The following is a 14,063-nucleotide window of genomic DNA, read 5'->3' on the forward strand; positions in this document are numbered from 1 at the left end:
CTTTGATTTTATCCTCATGGTCTCTTCGCGAGATATACGTAGGAGGGAGCAATATACTGCTCGACTCCTCGGTGAAGGTATGTTCTCGAAACTTCAACAAAAGCCCGTACCGAGCTGCTGAGCGTCTCTCCGGCAGAGTCTTCCACTGGAGTTTATCTATCATCTCTGTAACGCTTTCGAGATTACTACTGTAACGAAGCTACAGTACGGATCCCACACTGCTGAGCAGTATTAAAGCAGTGGGCGAACAAGCGTACTGCAACCTACTTCCTTTGTTTTCGCATTGCATTTCCTTAGGATTCTTCCAATGAATCTGTCTGGCATCTGCTTTACCGACGATCAACTTTATACGATCATTCCATTTTAAATCACTCCTAATACGTACTCCCAGATAATTTATGGAATTAACTGCTTCCAGTTGCTGACCTGCTAAATTGTAGCTAAATGATAAAGGATCTTTCTTTCTTTGTATTCGCAGCACATTACACTTGTCTACATTGAGGTTCAGTAGCCATTCCCTGCACAATGCGTCCATTCGCTACAGATCCTCTTCCATTTCAGTACAATTTTCCATTGTTACAACCTCTCGATATACCACAGTATCATCCGCAAAAAGCCTCAGTGAACTTCCGATGTCACCCACAAGGTCATTTATGTATATTGTGAATAGCAACGGTCCTACGACTCTCCCCTGCGGCACACCTGAGATCACTCTTACTTCCGAAGACTTCTCTCCCTTGAGAATGACATGCTGCGTTCTGTTATCTAGGAGCTCTTCAATCAAATTAGACAATTGGTCTGATAGTCACTTTGAAATGAAGAGGAGTAGGCCTACAAAACTACAAGTGAGGGGCGGGGGGGGGGGGGGGGCTGGAGCTTTTGAATTAGTTGGTTATACTTGCCTTGGGAAGCTCAGCTAGCGTCTGTAGGGAACTCGATTCCAGTTTCGGTACTGCACACTACTGCAGGTAATGTCTGCTGCTGTTTCAACATGAGTGTGGTGGCAGTACAGGTAGTAGTAATGTTGTTGTTCCTGTCCCCTCTGTAACCGAGTGGTCTGTGCGACTGAGGTGCCATCCAGGGGACCCGGGTTCAGTTCCCGGTAGTGCCAGGGGTTTTTCCTTGGTGGGAGGACTGGACTGGTGCAGGGTGGAATCAGCCTCGCGAGGTCAGCTGATGAGTTACCTGACGGAGCAGTAGCGGTTCCAAGGTCAAGAAACCCGACGACCGGGACAGGGATGTGCTAACTACGTGTCCCTCCATAATGCACCACATGACGCCATTGGCCGAGGACGACACTGCAGTCGGTCGTGTTATTAGGAGTACTTTTATTAGTATCACCTATTTGTCGGATATGAGGTAGCGGGATTTACACTTCACCTGTTTTAGCGTTCGACGGCTGAACTGCACTTCGTTATATAATAAGCTTTCATAATCAGATTAACATTCAGCTGCCGGCCGCGGTGGCCGAGCGGTTCTAGGCGCTACAGTCTGGAACCGCGCGACCGCTACGGTCGCAGGTTCGAATCCTGCCTCGGGCATGGATGTGTGTGATGACCTTAGGTTAGTTAGGTTTAAGTAGTTCTAAGTTCTAGGGGACTGATGACCTCCGAAATTAAGTCCCATAGTGCTCAGAGCCAGCCATAACATTCAGCTCAACCATTAAAAACGCTAAACGCTAGTAACATATTTGTGACGTTCATAAAATAATTCTGCGAATGTGTTGTTAATTTTTAATCATATGAGGTGAGTGTCAACAAACTGCTGTGGCAGCATTATCTCGAACCGCCATATTGCTTTATATGAAGTACATTTACAGTGGCTGAACAATACCAATTATTTCGGAGTAGTGGTGCCTGCCACTGCAACCAAGATCTTACGAGGCGGTTGCTTCTTGACTCGAGACATGACTGGTTCGAATACCGTTGGAGGGAGACCACCCAAATATGCGGCGAAGACGTGGATTGAAGTGCAGTCGTCCATTAATCGTGTGGAGTGAAGAGGTGGCAAGCAAAACAAAACAAACTAAAAAAATAAAAAATGGTTGTGCTCCTACATCGGATTACGCCACGTCCCAATCTCCCTCCTTCCTTGGCACAGGGAAAGAAGTCATAAATGGAGGGGAGGCGGTAATAAACCAGCGAGGATATCGATGATGACTGAAAAGGAAACAGTGTCAAATATAAATGTAACAAGCACTCATCGTTTGCCCTCACTATGCAAGTAGACATTCACCGCAAAATTCGCAAGGTGTGAACTGTAAGACAGTGGCAGTTCATATCCAGCAGAACGTTCCCAGTAATGAGTGTCTTTTCCTATGGTGTCGTCAGATACGTGACAGTATTGCGGCTACTGAGAACAGTAGTGGTGCTACTGGACAGTAAGATCTTGTTTTCAATTCTTGGAAGAGAGAAGACTAAGGCAGTAAAGCTGTTTCTAGCTCTCGCCTCCAGTTTCTTTCACATAGGCAGCAGCGCTCTCCTACAAAGAAGCTAAGTGAGAAAAGGGGGGGGGGGGAGGCACGTAGGTTCCAGAGCGGCGCGGAATTGAGACGTTGCTCGTCTCGCAGTGTCTCCTCTCCCTTTTTTACGGGCTGTCTACCCCCGACCGCAGCAAACGTAACATCGCCAGGGGACCGCACTACGCCAAGCTGTAGCCTGCAAAACAGAAACCGCATGTCAGGCTGCACTCTGCGGTGCTGCGCTCTTACGAGCAGACCTGTGAGCTAAATACTCTCGGAATCTCGCAGCGCCCAAGACGTTCCACGACAGTTTATAGGCAGAAAGGGTGCCAGGCATTGATATATGGGGATTAAAAGGCGACCAGACAGTAGTATGAGTCCTCACCCCCCTCCCTCTCGGCTCCAGCCCTCTCGGCGCGCGTCCACACACACACACACACACACACACACACACACACACACACACTAATCATGAACGATGAACAAGCATTAAAGGAAGAGAAATTTAGAAATAGAATTACGATCCAGTCATATAATGTTGCTAAAGATATTCAAAATCCGTCTTTGCAAGCACCAAATACAAATATGGATTTTAAATAACTTTAATAATTGTAAAGCAAGTGCAGCTTCTTTGAAAACGCTCTTCAAGAATTTCATCTCATTTTGAAGACAATTTTTATTTAACATACAGATTACAGTGCTCTGATATGTGATTCTGAGTAGACCAGACAGGTTGCTCAACAACCAATTAGATCAGTTGATGATCTGAGGGTATTTTCTTCTTTTTTAAAAAAAAGAAATCCGCGATTTGACGGTTAACTGTTTACTTATTTTAGAAAATCATGATTTCGGCCTTAGGAGCCATTCTCAAGTACGTGGTGAAATGCTAAAATGTGTCTCACCTGTTCGTGACGTGTCATCGTCAATAGAACATACCTTTGGTCTTATAGACCAGTTGTATTGCAGGATACGAGTACATAGCCAGGATACATAATATTGCTAACAATGTGCACAATGAAAAACCATTGTCATACAGTATGGCGTACTTAAAGCTGCTTTCATTTCTTCTTTTCACTTAATGAACAAAAGTGATCAGTGCAGGTCGCAGAAACCACAGAAACATATTAGCTGTGAAGTACGCCAAACTGTATGTTAATGGTTTCTCATTGTGCACATTATCAGCCATATTATGTACCTTCCACGTTTATTTGACGATGACAGGTCAGGAATAGTTAAGACATATTTTTAACATAGCAACATGCGCTTGAGAATGGCTTCTAAGGCCGAAATCACGATTGTGTAAAATAAATGAAGTTAAAAGTCAAATGGCGGAAATTTCTTTCAGAAAATTCAGGATGACTCTGGTCCCCCACAACATCTGAGTGATCGAAACATGTAATTTAAAGAAAAATCTGCGACTGAGAAGGAACAATAAATGAGAATTATCCTAAGTCGTCTCATTTTAGTGCATTTAATTCATCTCAAAAACTTGCCAATGACGCTGCAATTCTATCAAGAGACGACAAAGGACTTACAGGACCTAGTGACTGGACTGGATGTATTAAAGAGAGTTTATTCAATGAGCACCAATACAAGCAAAACAAGAGTAACGGAATGTAATCGAATTAAATCATGTGATGCTGAGGGAATCAGATAACGAAATGAGACACTGACGTAGTAGACGAGTTCTGTCGTTTGGAAAGAACAATAACTAACGTGGCGTAAGTAAAGAGGCTGTAAGTAGTTCATATTATACAAGTACGTACCAACCCTCCCATGCTCGGGCAAAACTCAATAGATTACCCAGAATAAAGCAGAAGCCTTCAGTTTTATTTCGCATGTGTATTTGGCGCTGCCTGGATGGGCCAGAAACCATTACGTCACTCATCAATAGATGTATTACTATGCGACACAACGCAACACCCCAATACAGTCGCTTCACAGTAGCTACATAAACGATATTCTCGATAAGATCGCTGACATTGGCAGTGGACGAGAGCACAAAACGAGCGAGCCGAAATCGACCGACTTCTGCCGATCCAGAACTACTTCTCTTTGTTAACTGTCTGTTCGTGGTTATAATAATATTTGCTTGTTTGGGAGGCGTCAATATATTTTCCACTTTAGGCAGACAACGGATTGGTTTTAGGTTGTTAATCTGTTGTTGACACATTACCGTACATCCGTTCGCTCGGATCGTTCGATCTCAGTAAAGCGATGGCGACAGCTGTTGTGTCGTGTTTACCAACTCTCGACACGTCCGTTATGTTTAAGAGCGAGAACGGCTCGATCGTTTCACCTGAGCCGTTAGATGCAGTGTTGTCTCGCCTTCCAATTCTTTTCATTTGCTAACGGTGCGGGAACTACACAGTTCGCAGCACTGTGGTCGAGTCAACGTACATAGCGGTAGTTGTCCAAAGAACGAAGGAAACAATAGATAAAATTCCGTACCTCGCTTGGAGATGATTGTAGAACACCTCATAACGAATATATTTCCCAGGTATCTGCGTTCTCAGGGTGCTATAGCTGTACATTCAACATCATTAATGAAATGACAAAAAAATGCATTGACACATTAAACTATAAGGTATCAGGTCCGAACCCGTTTTGTGTTGCAGAACACAACTGACAGTATCTCCTGAGACATTCCAAACCTGTGAGCACTACTTTAAAAACTGAAAGGAATTTCGCCAATAGTCCGAAGATTACTGCTGCAGCAACTGAGTAACACTGTATTGTATTTGAGAGTGGTGGCTTGGCTATTGGAGCATTACCTGTGACAGTCATATGCTCATGCCATTGCCAGCCAAATTCAGGGAAACAAAACTCTTCCACGAGCACACAGGCAAAATATAACTAGGTTAAGTGCCAAGGTATTGCCATTGTGAAGTGTGAACTTAATTGCATGGGAATGTAATAATAATTAGTATGGCATGACAAGTTTCTGTTCGAACCTGTATAGTTTCCTAGCCTGACTGACTGATGGAAAAAAGGAAACGAGTCAGATTAATATATTAAAACATTTATCAAATTTTTTTGTTCCTGTTCTCATAGTTCACATCTTATGGTAATGAGTAATTTATTTTTTGTAATAAGCAAATTGCACTAGTTCTAAGATCCACAGGTGTCAGAGCACACAGTAAAACTGAGTCTCTCTTGCAGTGTAAAACATTCAGTGTGAGCCCGGAAGAGACAGCTCGTGCCTGCATCCGCCTTGCACTGCAGCACCTGGAGATGCGCGGGCTGGACCCAGATGACTTCCAATTGTGGGCAAAGACATCCCGGGAGGAAGCACCGTACCCACTAATTGGGCACGAGCGTCCCTTCGCCATCAAGCTCAGTTGTTTGCGTGACGGGCTCAGTGCTGAAGAGGGATTTGACCTAGATCACTGCAACAATGTGCATGGACCAGATCCCCTAGCTAAATGCCAATTCATACTCAGGTGAGCTACGAGTTACACATGTAATAATACATCATATTTGGGATAAGTGATTTATAAATAAACTGCAAGGAAACATAATGATTGACCAGTACTTTCAGAAGGGGAAATTCTAATTGCTGCCAGTAGAAACATTTAAAATAGAGATGTATGTAAGGGGAAGGTGTCTCTGTGCTATCTCTTATGCTTTTCCCTTGAACATCCTTTTCTTCACTTACTTCACACTGGGAGGCTCCTTCTTAACCAGAAGCCAAAGTGACATGCCCGCCCCTTTCAACCTTCCCTCCTTACAGTGTTGCCCCACTAAGGTAAACTAGGAACATTTCAGTTTTATCTACAGAATTTTCCTTTCAAATAATTACAAATAAACTGTGGACGTGAATAGCTGTAATATAATTTACAGTGTCCATAGCTCACTGATATGGGTTCTGACGTGTTCTAAAAGAAAGGAAATTAGGTTTACTAAAAGATATTTTGAAGCTATTATTGTGCTTATTTCTCATCTTCCTCCCTGGGAGACACATACAACTGTTCTTTAATGTGCCAGTTGTACACATACACAGTGTGTTTATAAAGCCTCTATTCACTGTCCATTTAGTAGTAAAACTTATTGTTCTCATTAGCACTATATACTAGATTAGTCTAATCTGTGTCAATTATTTTTGTACTTGCAGAAGCAAGCGGAAACCAGTAAGTGAAGCTACCTCAGGTTCCGAAAACAAAAAGAACAGCAAGAAAAGTCGGAAATCCCCAATGCGTATCAGGCAGGTTTTCAGGCGCAGTATGAGCAAAGGTGAAGACTGCACTGACTGCCCCCTTGGAGCTCTCTTTGGCCTGCCTCTTGCCAGGCTTAGCAATGGAGAGACTTTACCAAGACCTGTGATGGTGTGTATAGAGCAGAGTTTTGTAATGCTAGTATTTCTGCACTTCAGTCACAAATAAACTATGATCTATCACTTTTACAGTCAGTTTCCTTGCATATATTGCCTTTAAGATGCTTTAAAGATCCTGTTACTTATGATTTAGCTATTTAGACTGTCTTCTTTAATCTGCAGGCAATGCTCCAGCAAGTGTTTCTGAAAGGGCCCTTTACCCAAGGCATCTTCCGGAAGTCAGCAAATGCTCGTCTTGTGCGAGAACTCAGAGATAAATTAGATGCAGGTGAAGATATCAGGTTGGAGCATATGCCCGTTCTTGTTGTAGCTGCTGTATTGAAGGATTTCTTGCGTTCCCTGCCTGATCCGTTGTTGTGCTCTACGCTGTATCCATTGTGGATGGAAGCAGTTGAGTGCCAAGATGAACAAGAGAAACTTCTGAGGATAAAAAGGTATGTTGTATTCATTTACATATTCTGATACTATTCTCAAGCGACCCACACCCACGTGACGTATGACTGCGATTAGATGAAAGCTATATTGCTGCAACAGGTTACTTTCCTCGACTTCACCAAACGCAAGCAATTTCAACCAGTATTATGAATGTGTCTCGAGAAGTTCCGCTGTAGAAAATGAATTGCTATATTGTGCAGCAATGGCAGTTGATATCTTTATCTCGTGGACACCTGCAATAAATAAACAAGTAAAAGGGAATTGAAATTAATTACTCTTGTTTTCAAACACTTTTCTTGGGAACTGTAGGTTACATTACAGAAAATATTTTTTAATTAGGCTAACTGCGAAGTGTACATCATTCCAGCGGGCTATTGCAACTTGTTTTCCATTTATTAGCCATCATTTGCTGTTTCATTCAGTATTTTTGTAGATTAATTGCAAGTATTTGCACAATAGTTTTGCAACCTAGATCTGTCTCTAGAAGTGTTGTCAATAGTAGCACTGCTAATTTCCATAACCCTTGTTGTAAATGTTGTAAAGGAGGGCTACTTACATGAAATGACAAAGTACTTGAGTACACCTGTAGAATAGGTTTGCCGTAAACATTTAAATTAAAATTCCCACGTAATATTATGCTATATCATTATATTTAGAAGTTAAAAACTTTAATAATGCATGTAATTGTTTACAAATAAAACAATATCACCAGATGGAGACCAATAAATTATGACTGTTACTTAGATATTCCCATAATTGCGACTTCTACAGCACAAGCTTCAAAATGCTAAATGCTGAAATTTCTAAGAGTTGTCTGTGATTTTATATTTGTATTTCTTGGTAATATAAATGGCAATTCTGGCTTAAACTTCACTTGTTAGTCATTCATGCTCCCTGACTATCTATAAATGCAAATGTAAAGTTATTACTCAATGTTGGTAAAGTGAAGCAAAACTACACAATCACACTTAATAACTAGACAAACAGATCAGCAATCAATCACTGAATTTGGCCAGCCAAGTGTGATCTGTGGGCCTGGTGACAGTTCGCTCATATCCATCACTCCTGTGTGGGTCCCCTTAGATTCATCCGACTGTTAAAATAGGCCTACTATTTTCAGACACTGTATATAATGTTACTTAGATAGCTCTTCTCCGGAAAACTCTGTGGGGAGGGAAATGAGTGTTGCATTATTTTTTTCATTAGTTGAAGATAATTTACCTTGTTGTTGTAAATTATCCAGTCACTAGTGTATGAAGGACAGAATTGAACTTCTGGAGTCACATACACTATATGATGATCTCGGGAGAGGGGGTCCTCGAAATATTGTCGAAAATTAAAACTGGCATAATTAATTACAGTTACTATAATTGTTTTTCCATTATCATAAATAATTGTGTATTACAAGAGAGCAGAATTGTTGGAATGATGTTAAATCATTATTTCCTTCCTTAATTTCAGTGTTCTGGATCAGCTTCCAAAGCCAAATCTACTGCTGCTGTCTATGTTTGTGTGTGTTCTGCACCACATATCACGTCGCTCAGCTCACAACCTGATGACAGCTGCAAACTTGGGAGTGTGTGTGGGGCCAAGCCTTCTGTGGGCTGCATCTCCAGCCACACTCACGCCATCGTCTTCACGTGCGGTGCCAGCACTGGCAGAACTGCTTGTAGCACGTGCAGAACTCCTGTTTGGCCCACATCTTCCTCTCATGCTTGGTGAGCCACCCACTGAGAGGCAAGACAGTGGTGCTGAAGAATCGGATAGCCTCCATTGTAAGTACAAATTTTTAAGTATTGTGCAAGATAGTGGGTGTACAGATTTACTGAAAATACTGCCCCCCCCCCCCCCCCCAATCTTTTTGTAAAAGTAATTTATGCCAGATTAATAAGTGCAACCCATGGCTGTTAGTTTGTGGTTACTGTAATGATGACACTATTATTTAACTAGGCTCAGTAATTAAAGAGCACAACAAAAGATCTCAGCAGACCAGTCAGTAATAATGCCTTTTAGTTTTCAAAATATAAGGTTGCAAAGAAAAGCAGCTGGGCTTTGTTTGTGTGAAATCAGATCCATGTTCTTCAGAAGCTTCCACTTAAGAGTACAGTGCAGTTAAAATTGTAAGCAGTAAACTACATCATTTTCATGTTCATCAGCCATAATGAAATAGGCATAGGTGTAATTTTTGTGGGTATACGTGCTACTTATATTTGCAGATTTGTGTTTTTTAAACTGTTAAAAGTGATCTATGAATCTTTTCATTGTACAATGAAATGTCTCGGATGAAAACACCTTTTTAATCATAACTGCATTTCTTTTTCCAGCAGGGGGCCTGCGAAGAGATGATTCTTCAATTGATAGTCTAGAGCGGGAGTTGCTTGAACCTTGTCCTCCACCACGCAAGGACAAAATGTCACTGAGCAGGGACTCTGGGCTTACAATGTCAGACTCCCAGTTGTATACCCCTGATGAGGAGGAAAGTGGCTCCAGCAGCTCTGGATCTGGCAGGGCATTGTACCCACCTGCTCAGCCTGCCTGCTACGACATCCACTCTCATAATAAGGTAAATGGTATTGCTTGTTTCTTGCCTCTGACAAGAAGTGGCTTTCTTTTAATGTTCTTAAAACATTAAAGCTATTGTTAATTTCATTTGCTTAAAGGAAATGTATTCTTTTTGTAGGTGACATCTTCATACTCAGTCCCTGCAGCGGGGACGGCACAGAATGTTGGTCACAACAATGAATCTCAAGTACAAAATGTCCAGAGCACGACAAGAGAATATGTGAGAGTGTACAGTGGCTGGGAAGAACGGGTGCAGGAATGTTGTCGCAATCAATCTTCTGAAGATTCTATATATGCGCGGCCCGGTCAGAAACAGGGTCCGAATCAACCCCCAGGGGTTATAAACCCAAACTTTCAGAGGCAAGACTGGTTCAGACAACGATCCCACCTGAAGAGGCTCAACAGTGGGGGTACTGGCAGTCCAGCCAGCTCAAAGTCCAGCCACCAGTCGGGCTCGAGCAGTGGCAGCACGTCTTCTGGTGTGGGCGGACTGCACCAGCACAACTACCGCTCTACAAATGTAACCAACCTCATCAGGAGAAGTGCGTCGGAGGAATCTCTTCTGAATGATATTGGGGATCACAGTGCGTATGACACGGAAAATGGACCAGTTCTCTACAAGAGGCCCGCACTGCATCGGAAAGGACGTGCACCGCCGCCTCCCCCACCTGTTAACAGCTCTCCGTGTTCGGATCCTGTGTATTCTCATCGGAGTCCGCCAACCCCGATAGTGAGATCAAAATCGGCACACCATCTGTGCAGTGAACCTGAATCTCCGGTACTTTCTTACAACCAGGTGGAATCATCTCCAGTTGAAAACTGTGAACTCAAAGGTGACATCCAAATGATGAGCAGCAAATCACAGAGAACTGGGCATCGCAGAGCAGCTCGTGCTTCAATAGAAGACTGGTCCTTGTCACGCTCCACACCACACATACCGGTACTAGATGAAGTTGACCGGTCGTACGACTCTAGCACCCTTTCTGATGATGATTCAACTCCACACGTGTCACGATCAAATTCACGTGGTAAAGACTGTGCGAGTGCAAATTCTGCTTGGGACAATGCTTATGGGTCTACACCCTCAGAACTGTTAGTGCATGCAGCACCTGTTAATATTAGAGAGGAAAGTTCGAGTGACTCGGACCAACCGTCTGAGCTACACAAACTTTCTTCAACACCCTCTGTACTTCGAAGAGTCAGTGCACCGGCAACTACGTCAGCTTCGACTCCTCTCCACGAGTCGTCGGCACCGCCTCTTCCTCCGAAGCGATCTTCTGTCGATGTAAAGCTGCGTCACCTTCCACCAGTGCATGTGGAAACTGTGTCTCCGGCCAATTCAGGTAAACTTTCATCCCAGATTTCGTATGCATCAAAAGATGAAAATATGCAGTGGGAATCATCTGAACAAGTGCCAAGGAAGAGTTCGGAATGTAGAGGTCGCATAAGACAGAAGGAAGTTTCAAATAGAGCATCACAAAGATCAAAATCTTTGCCTCCACCACCCGGAGAAAAGACTCAAAAAGAGGAAGACTGTAATACCACACAAAATCAGGCTGATCAAGAAAAAAACCTGAAGAGTGAAATTTCGTGGAGTGTTTCCCACCTCCGAACGTTGTTCACAAATGGTGTTCAGCCACCTCCATACAGACCTCCCCCAAGTGTAATCCCAAGCTACAGAGCACCAATCACTACATACCACCTTGGAGACAACAGTCAGTCAGAGCGTTATGTGGTCTCTAGGAGTCTTAATCTAGATTCGACACAGAGACTTCGAATGGACTCAACAGATGAGGAAGAATCATATGTGTGAAGGCAGGCTGTATGTTGGTAATAATCATGTACCTGAAATAAAAGACATTTATGTTAGAATGTAAAATCTGTGGGTGCTTTCTGAGTGACTCAATGATAAATTTTGACTGAAATAATTATCATGCAGTGTAAATATAACATATGTATCATTCTATGAACTTTATGTAACAGACTTTTATATAACAGATATCATTGTATATTACATAACAAAGCTTAAATGAGCTGATATGAGAGTACTGTAACTCAATATCCACAGTGTGGAGAATATTTTTTTATTAATACAAAAACTGTCAAATTTTTAATTATCTTTTCTATTAAGTTAATGAAAGTGTTCCAGTAGCTAGAGTATCGGGAATTGTGAGAGGAAATGACAGCTGCATAGAACTCCACAGAAGAATTCTGTATATGGTACACTGGAAACACTTGCAAAAATCGTGCAGCTACACATACTTTTCTCAAAAAGTCTGTACCTGCAAAGTATCAACTCTTAATTAAAACTTTCACTCTCTTTTTAATTAGCATCAGAGTGGAGTGGAGTTAAAGATGAATGTATTAAAGACTAACTGAACATTTGCTTCAATGTACATGCCACTGGTACTAGTCAGCCGAAGTCAGTCAACCATTCTTCATAACACATTGAAGAAATTTCTCAGGCAGAATATGTATATTTATCACAATTTAGTTCTTGCTGAGGTAATGATAACTCAGTAATGTTCATTTATCACTAATAGTGTTTACTGTCATCTTTATGCTCATTGTTCCTGTAAAAATGAGATGAAAGAATATAAATTTCAAATAAAATAAATATTGTGAAGACTTTTTGTACATGTGTACAGATATTTCTGAAATATACTTTCATAAAAATATCAGTAATTCAATCAACTGCATTTAAATTTTTGGTACAAATAATAGTAGTAATTATTAGTCATTAAAAATATCAGCTGTGCTGGAAACAGTCAGTTGCTATTACATACATATTACAATTGCTGTCTTCATCTAGAACGATCACGTGAGAGAGATACATGAAAGCACAACCTTTGTAGAGATGTCCATGAGTAAGTGTGTAGTACATCAAGGATAGGGGAATTTCCAATCTTTGCCATAGATTTCTTTCCTGCTGCTGCTGCTGTTTTTTCTTTCCCTTGGATGTAGATGAATTTACATTGAGTTACATAATAAGAATGAATCCAAATTAAACTACAAACCTGAAACGAATTGTCATGAAATAGCAGAGAAAAAAGACATTCCTCAGACAGTAAACATCTAAGGACATGATCTGCAACAGTGACTGTAGGAACGTTAATGAATGTTCAGTGATGAACTCTTATGACAACGACAATTTTGAATATTATTATTTCCCGAGTTAAAAGATTTAATACAACAAAATCAACATAACATGGAAAATAAACAGGGATTTCAAATAAGATATCAATCATAAAACAATTATGTATTGGCAGGGTAAAATTTTTTGTGTGTTCATTGCATTATTGAATATTCAATTTTGAATACTTTCTTAAATAAAATGTTCCTCTAAAAATTTTATATGCCTTTGCCATCAGACACATCTGCAATGTTCTGAAAAATACTGATTATAAAAACACAGCTTTCATTTATAGGTTAGCTAAGAAAAAGAAAGAAAACTTTGTAAAGTGTGGTAGTACATCAGGGATAGTTATTCCACCATGCTATGTTTCGGTGAACTGTTCCTTTTCACCAGAATTCCTGAGAGTCTACTGAACACGAATTTTAAAGTTACAGAATGACAGGAAGCAGAACTTAGATACCTTATTATTGACGACACTGAAACAAAAGGTTGGTGAAGTGTGACAATCAGTTGTCATTGCAAAAATGGACTGCTTCCCTGGTACTAATTCCATTGAAGGAGAACGTTACTCTTTTACTCTTCACTAAAATAATAAGTTACTGCTACTATACCACTTCTACTACATGATGATTGCACCCATTTTAATATTACATTTTCATTTTGTCTACACACTATCTATAGCTGCACTTATCTTGTTCAGAAACACCTTCAGACACACAGCTTATTGAACACTTCTGTTCGTCTGTGTGTGTGTGTGTGTGTGTGTGTGTGTGTGTGTGTGTGTGTGTGTGTGAGAGAGAGAGAGAGAGAGAGAGAGAGAGATATTCTGCGACAGTCTTTTTGTTGTGCCTATCTGCAACTTTGTGTCTTCACTATATGGTGAGCAACAACTGTCCTTTTCATACTAGTATAACCCTTATCAATCCCCTAATAACACAAAATCTACACAGCACTCACCTAGCTGAAAAAAGAAAAGATGCTATATGACCTGTTGGTATATAAGTGGAGGTATTAAAGAGCATTACAGTAAATACTGGGTGATCATCATTAAAAAGAAATGAAAACGGAGCTGATAGTGCCTTGTCTAAGTATCATGGATAAACTGCAAAAAACATTTCTATGTAATGCAGTTACTT

General features: G+C 41.2%; 1 protein-coding gene across 5 annotated transcripts in view; it reads left to right on the forward strand.

Annotated features, from left to right (window-relative positions):
- Nucleotides 1-12,430, forward strand: part of LOC124590462 — a 625,141-nt gene extending 612,711 nt beyond the window's left edge. For all 5 annotated transcript variants that reach the window (XM_047131652.1, XM_047131653.1, XM_047131650.1 and 2 more), the window contains 6 exons: nt 5,624-5,904; nt 6,576-6,786; nt 6,957-7,228; nt 8,691-9,004; nt 9,554-9,792; nt 9,910-12,430. In XM_047131652.1, coding sequence (XP_046987608.1) covers nt 5,624-5,904; nt 6,576-6,786; nt 6,957-7,228; nt 8,691-9,004; nt 9,554-9,792; nt 9,910-11,604 — 3,012 coding nt within the window. In that variant the 3' untranslated portion in view covers nt 11,605-12,430. The remainder of the gene's footprint in view (nt 1-5,623; nt 5,905-6,575; nt 6,787-6,956; nt 7,229-8,690; nt 9,005-9,553; nt 9,793-9,909) is intronic.
- The last annotated feature ends 1,633 nt before the right edge of the window (nt 12,431-14,063 follow it).

The sequence above is a fragment of the Schistocerca americana genome, chromosome 2 (genome assembly GCF_021461395.2).
Source record: "Schistocerca americana isolate TAMUIC-IGC-003095 chromosome 2, iqSchAmer2.1, whole genome shotgun sequence".
NCBI classification, from domain to species: Eukaryota; Metazoa; Arthropoda; class Insecta; order Orthoptera; family Acrididae; genus Schistocerca; species Schistocerca americana.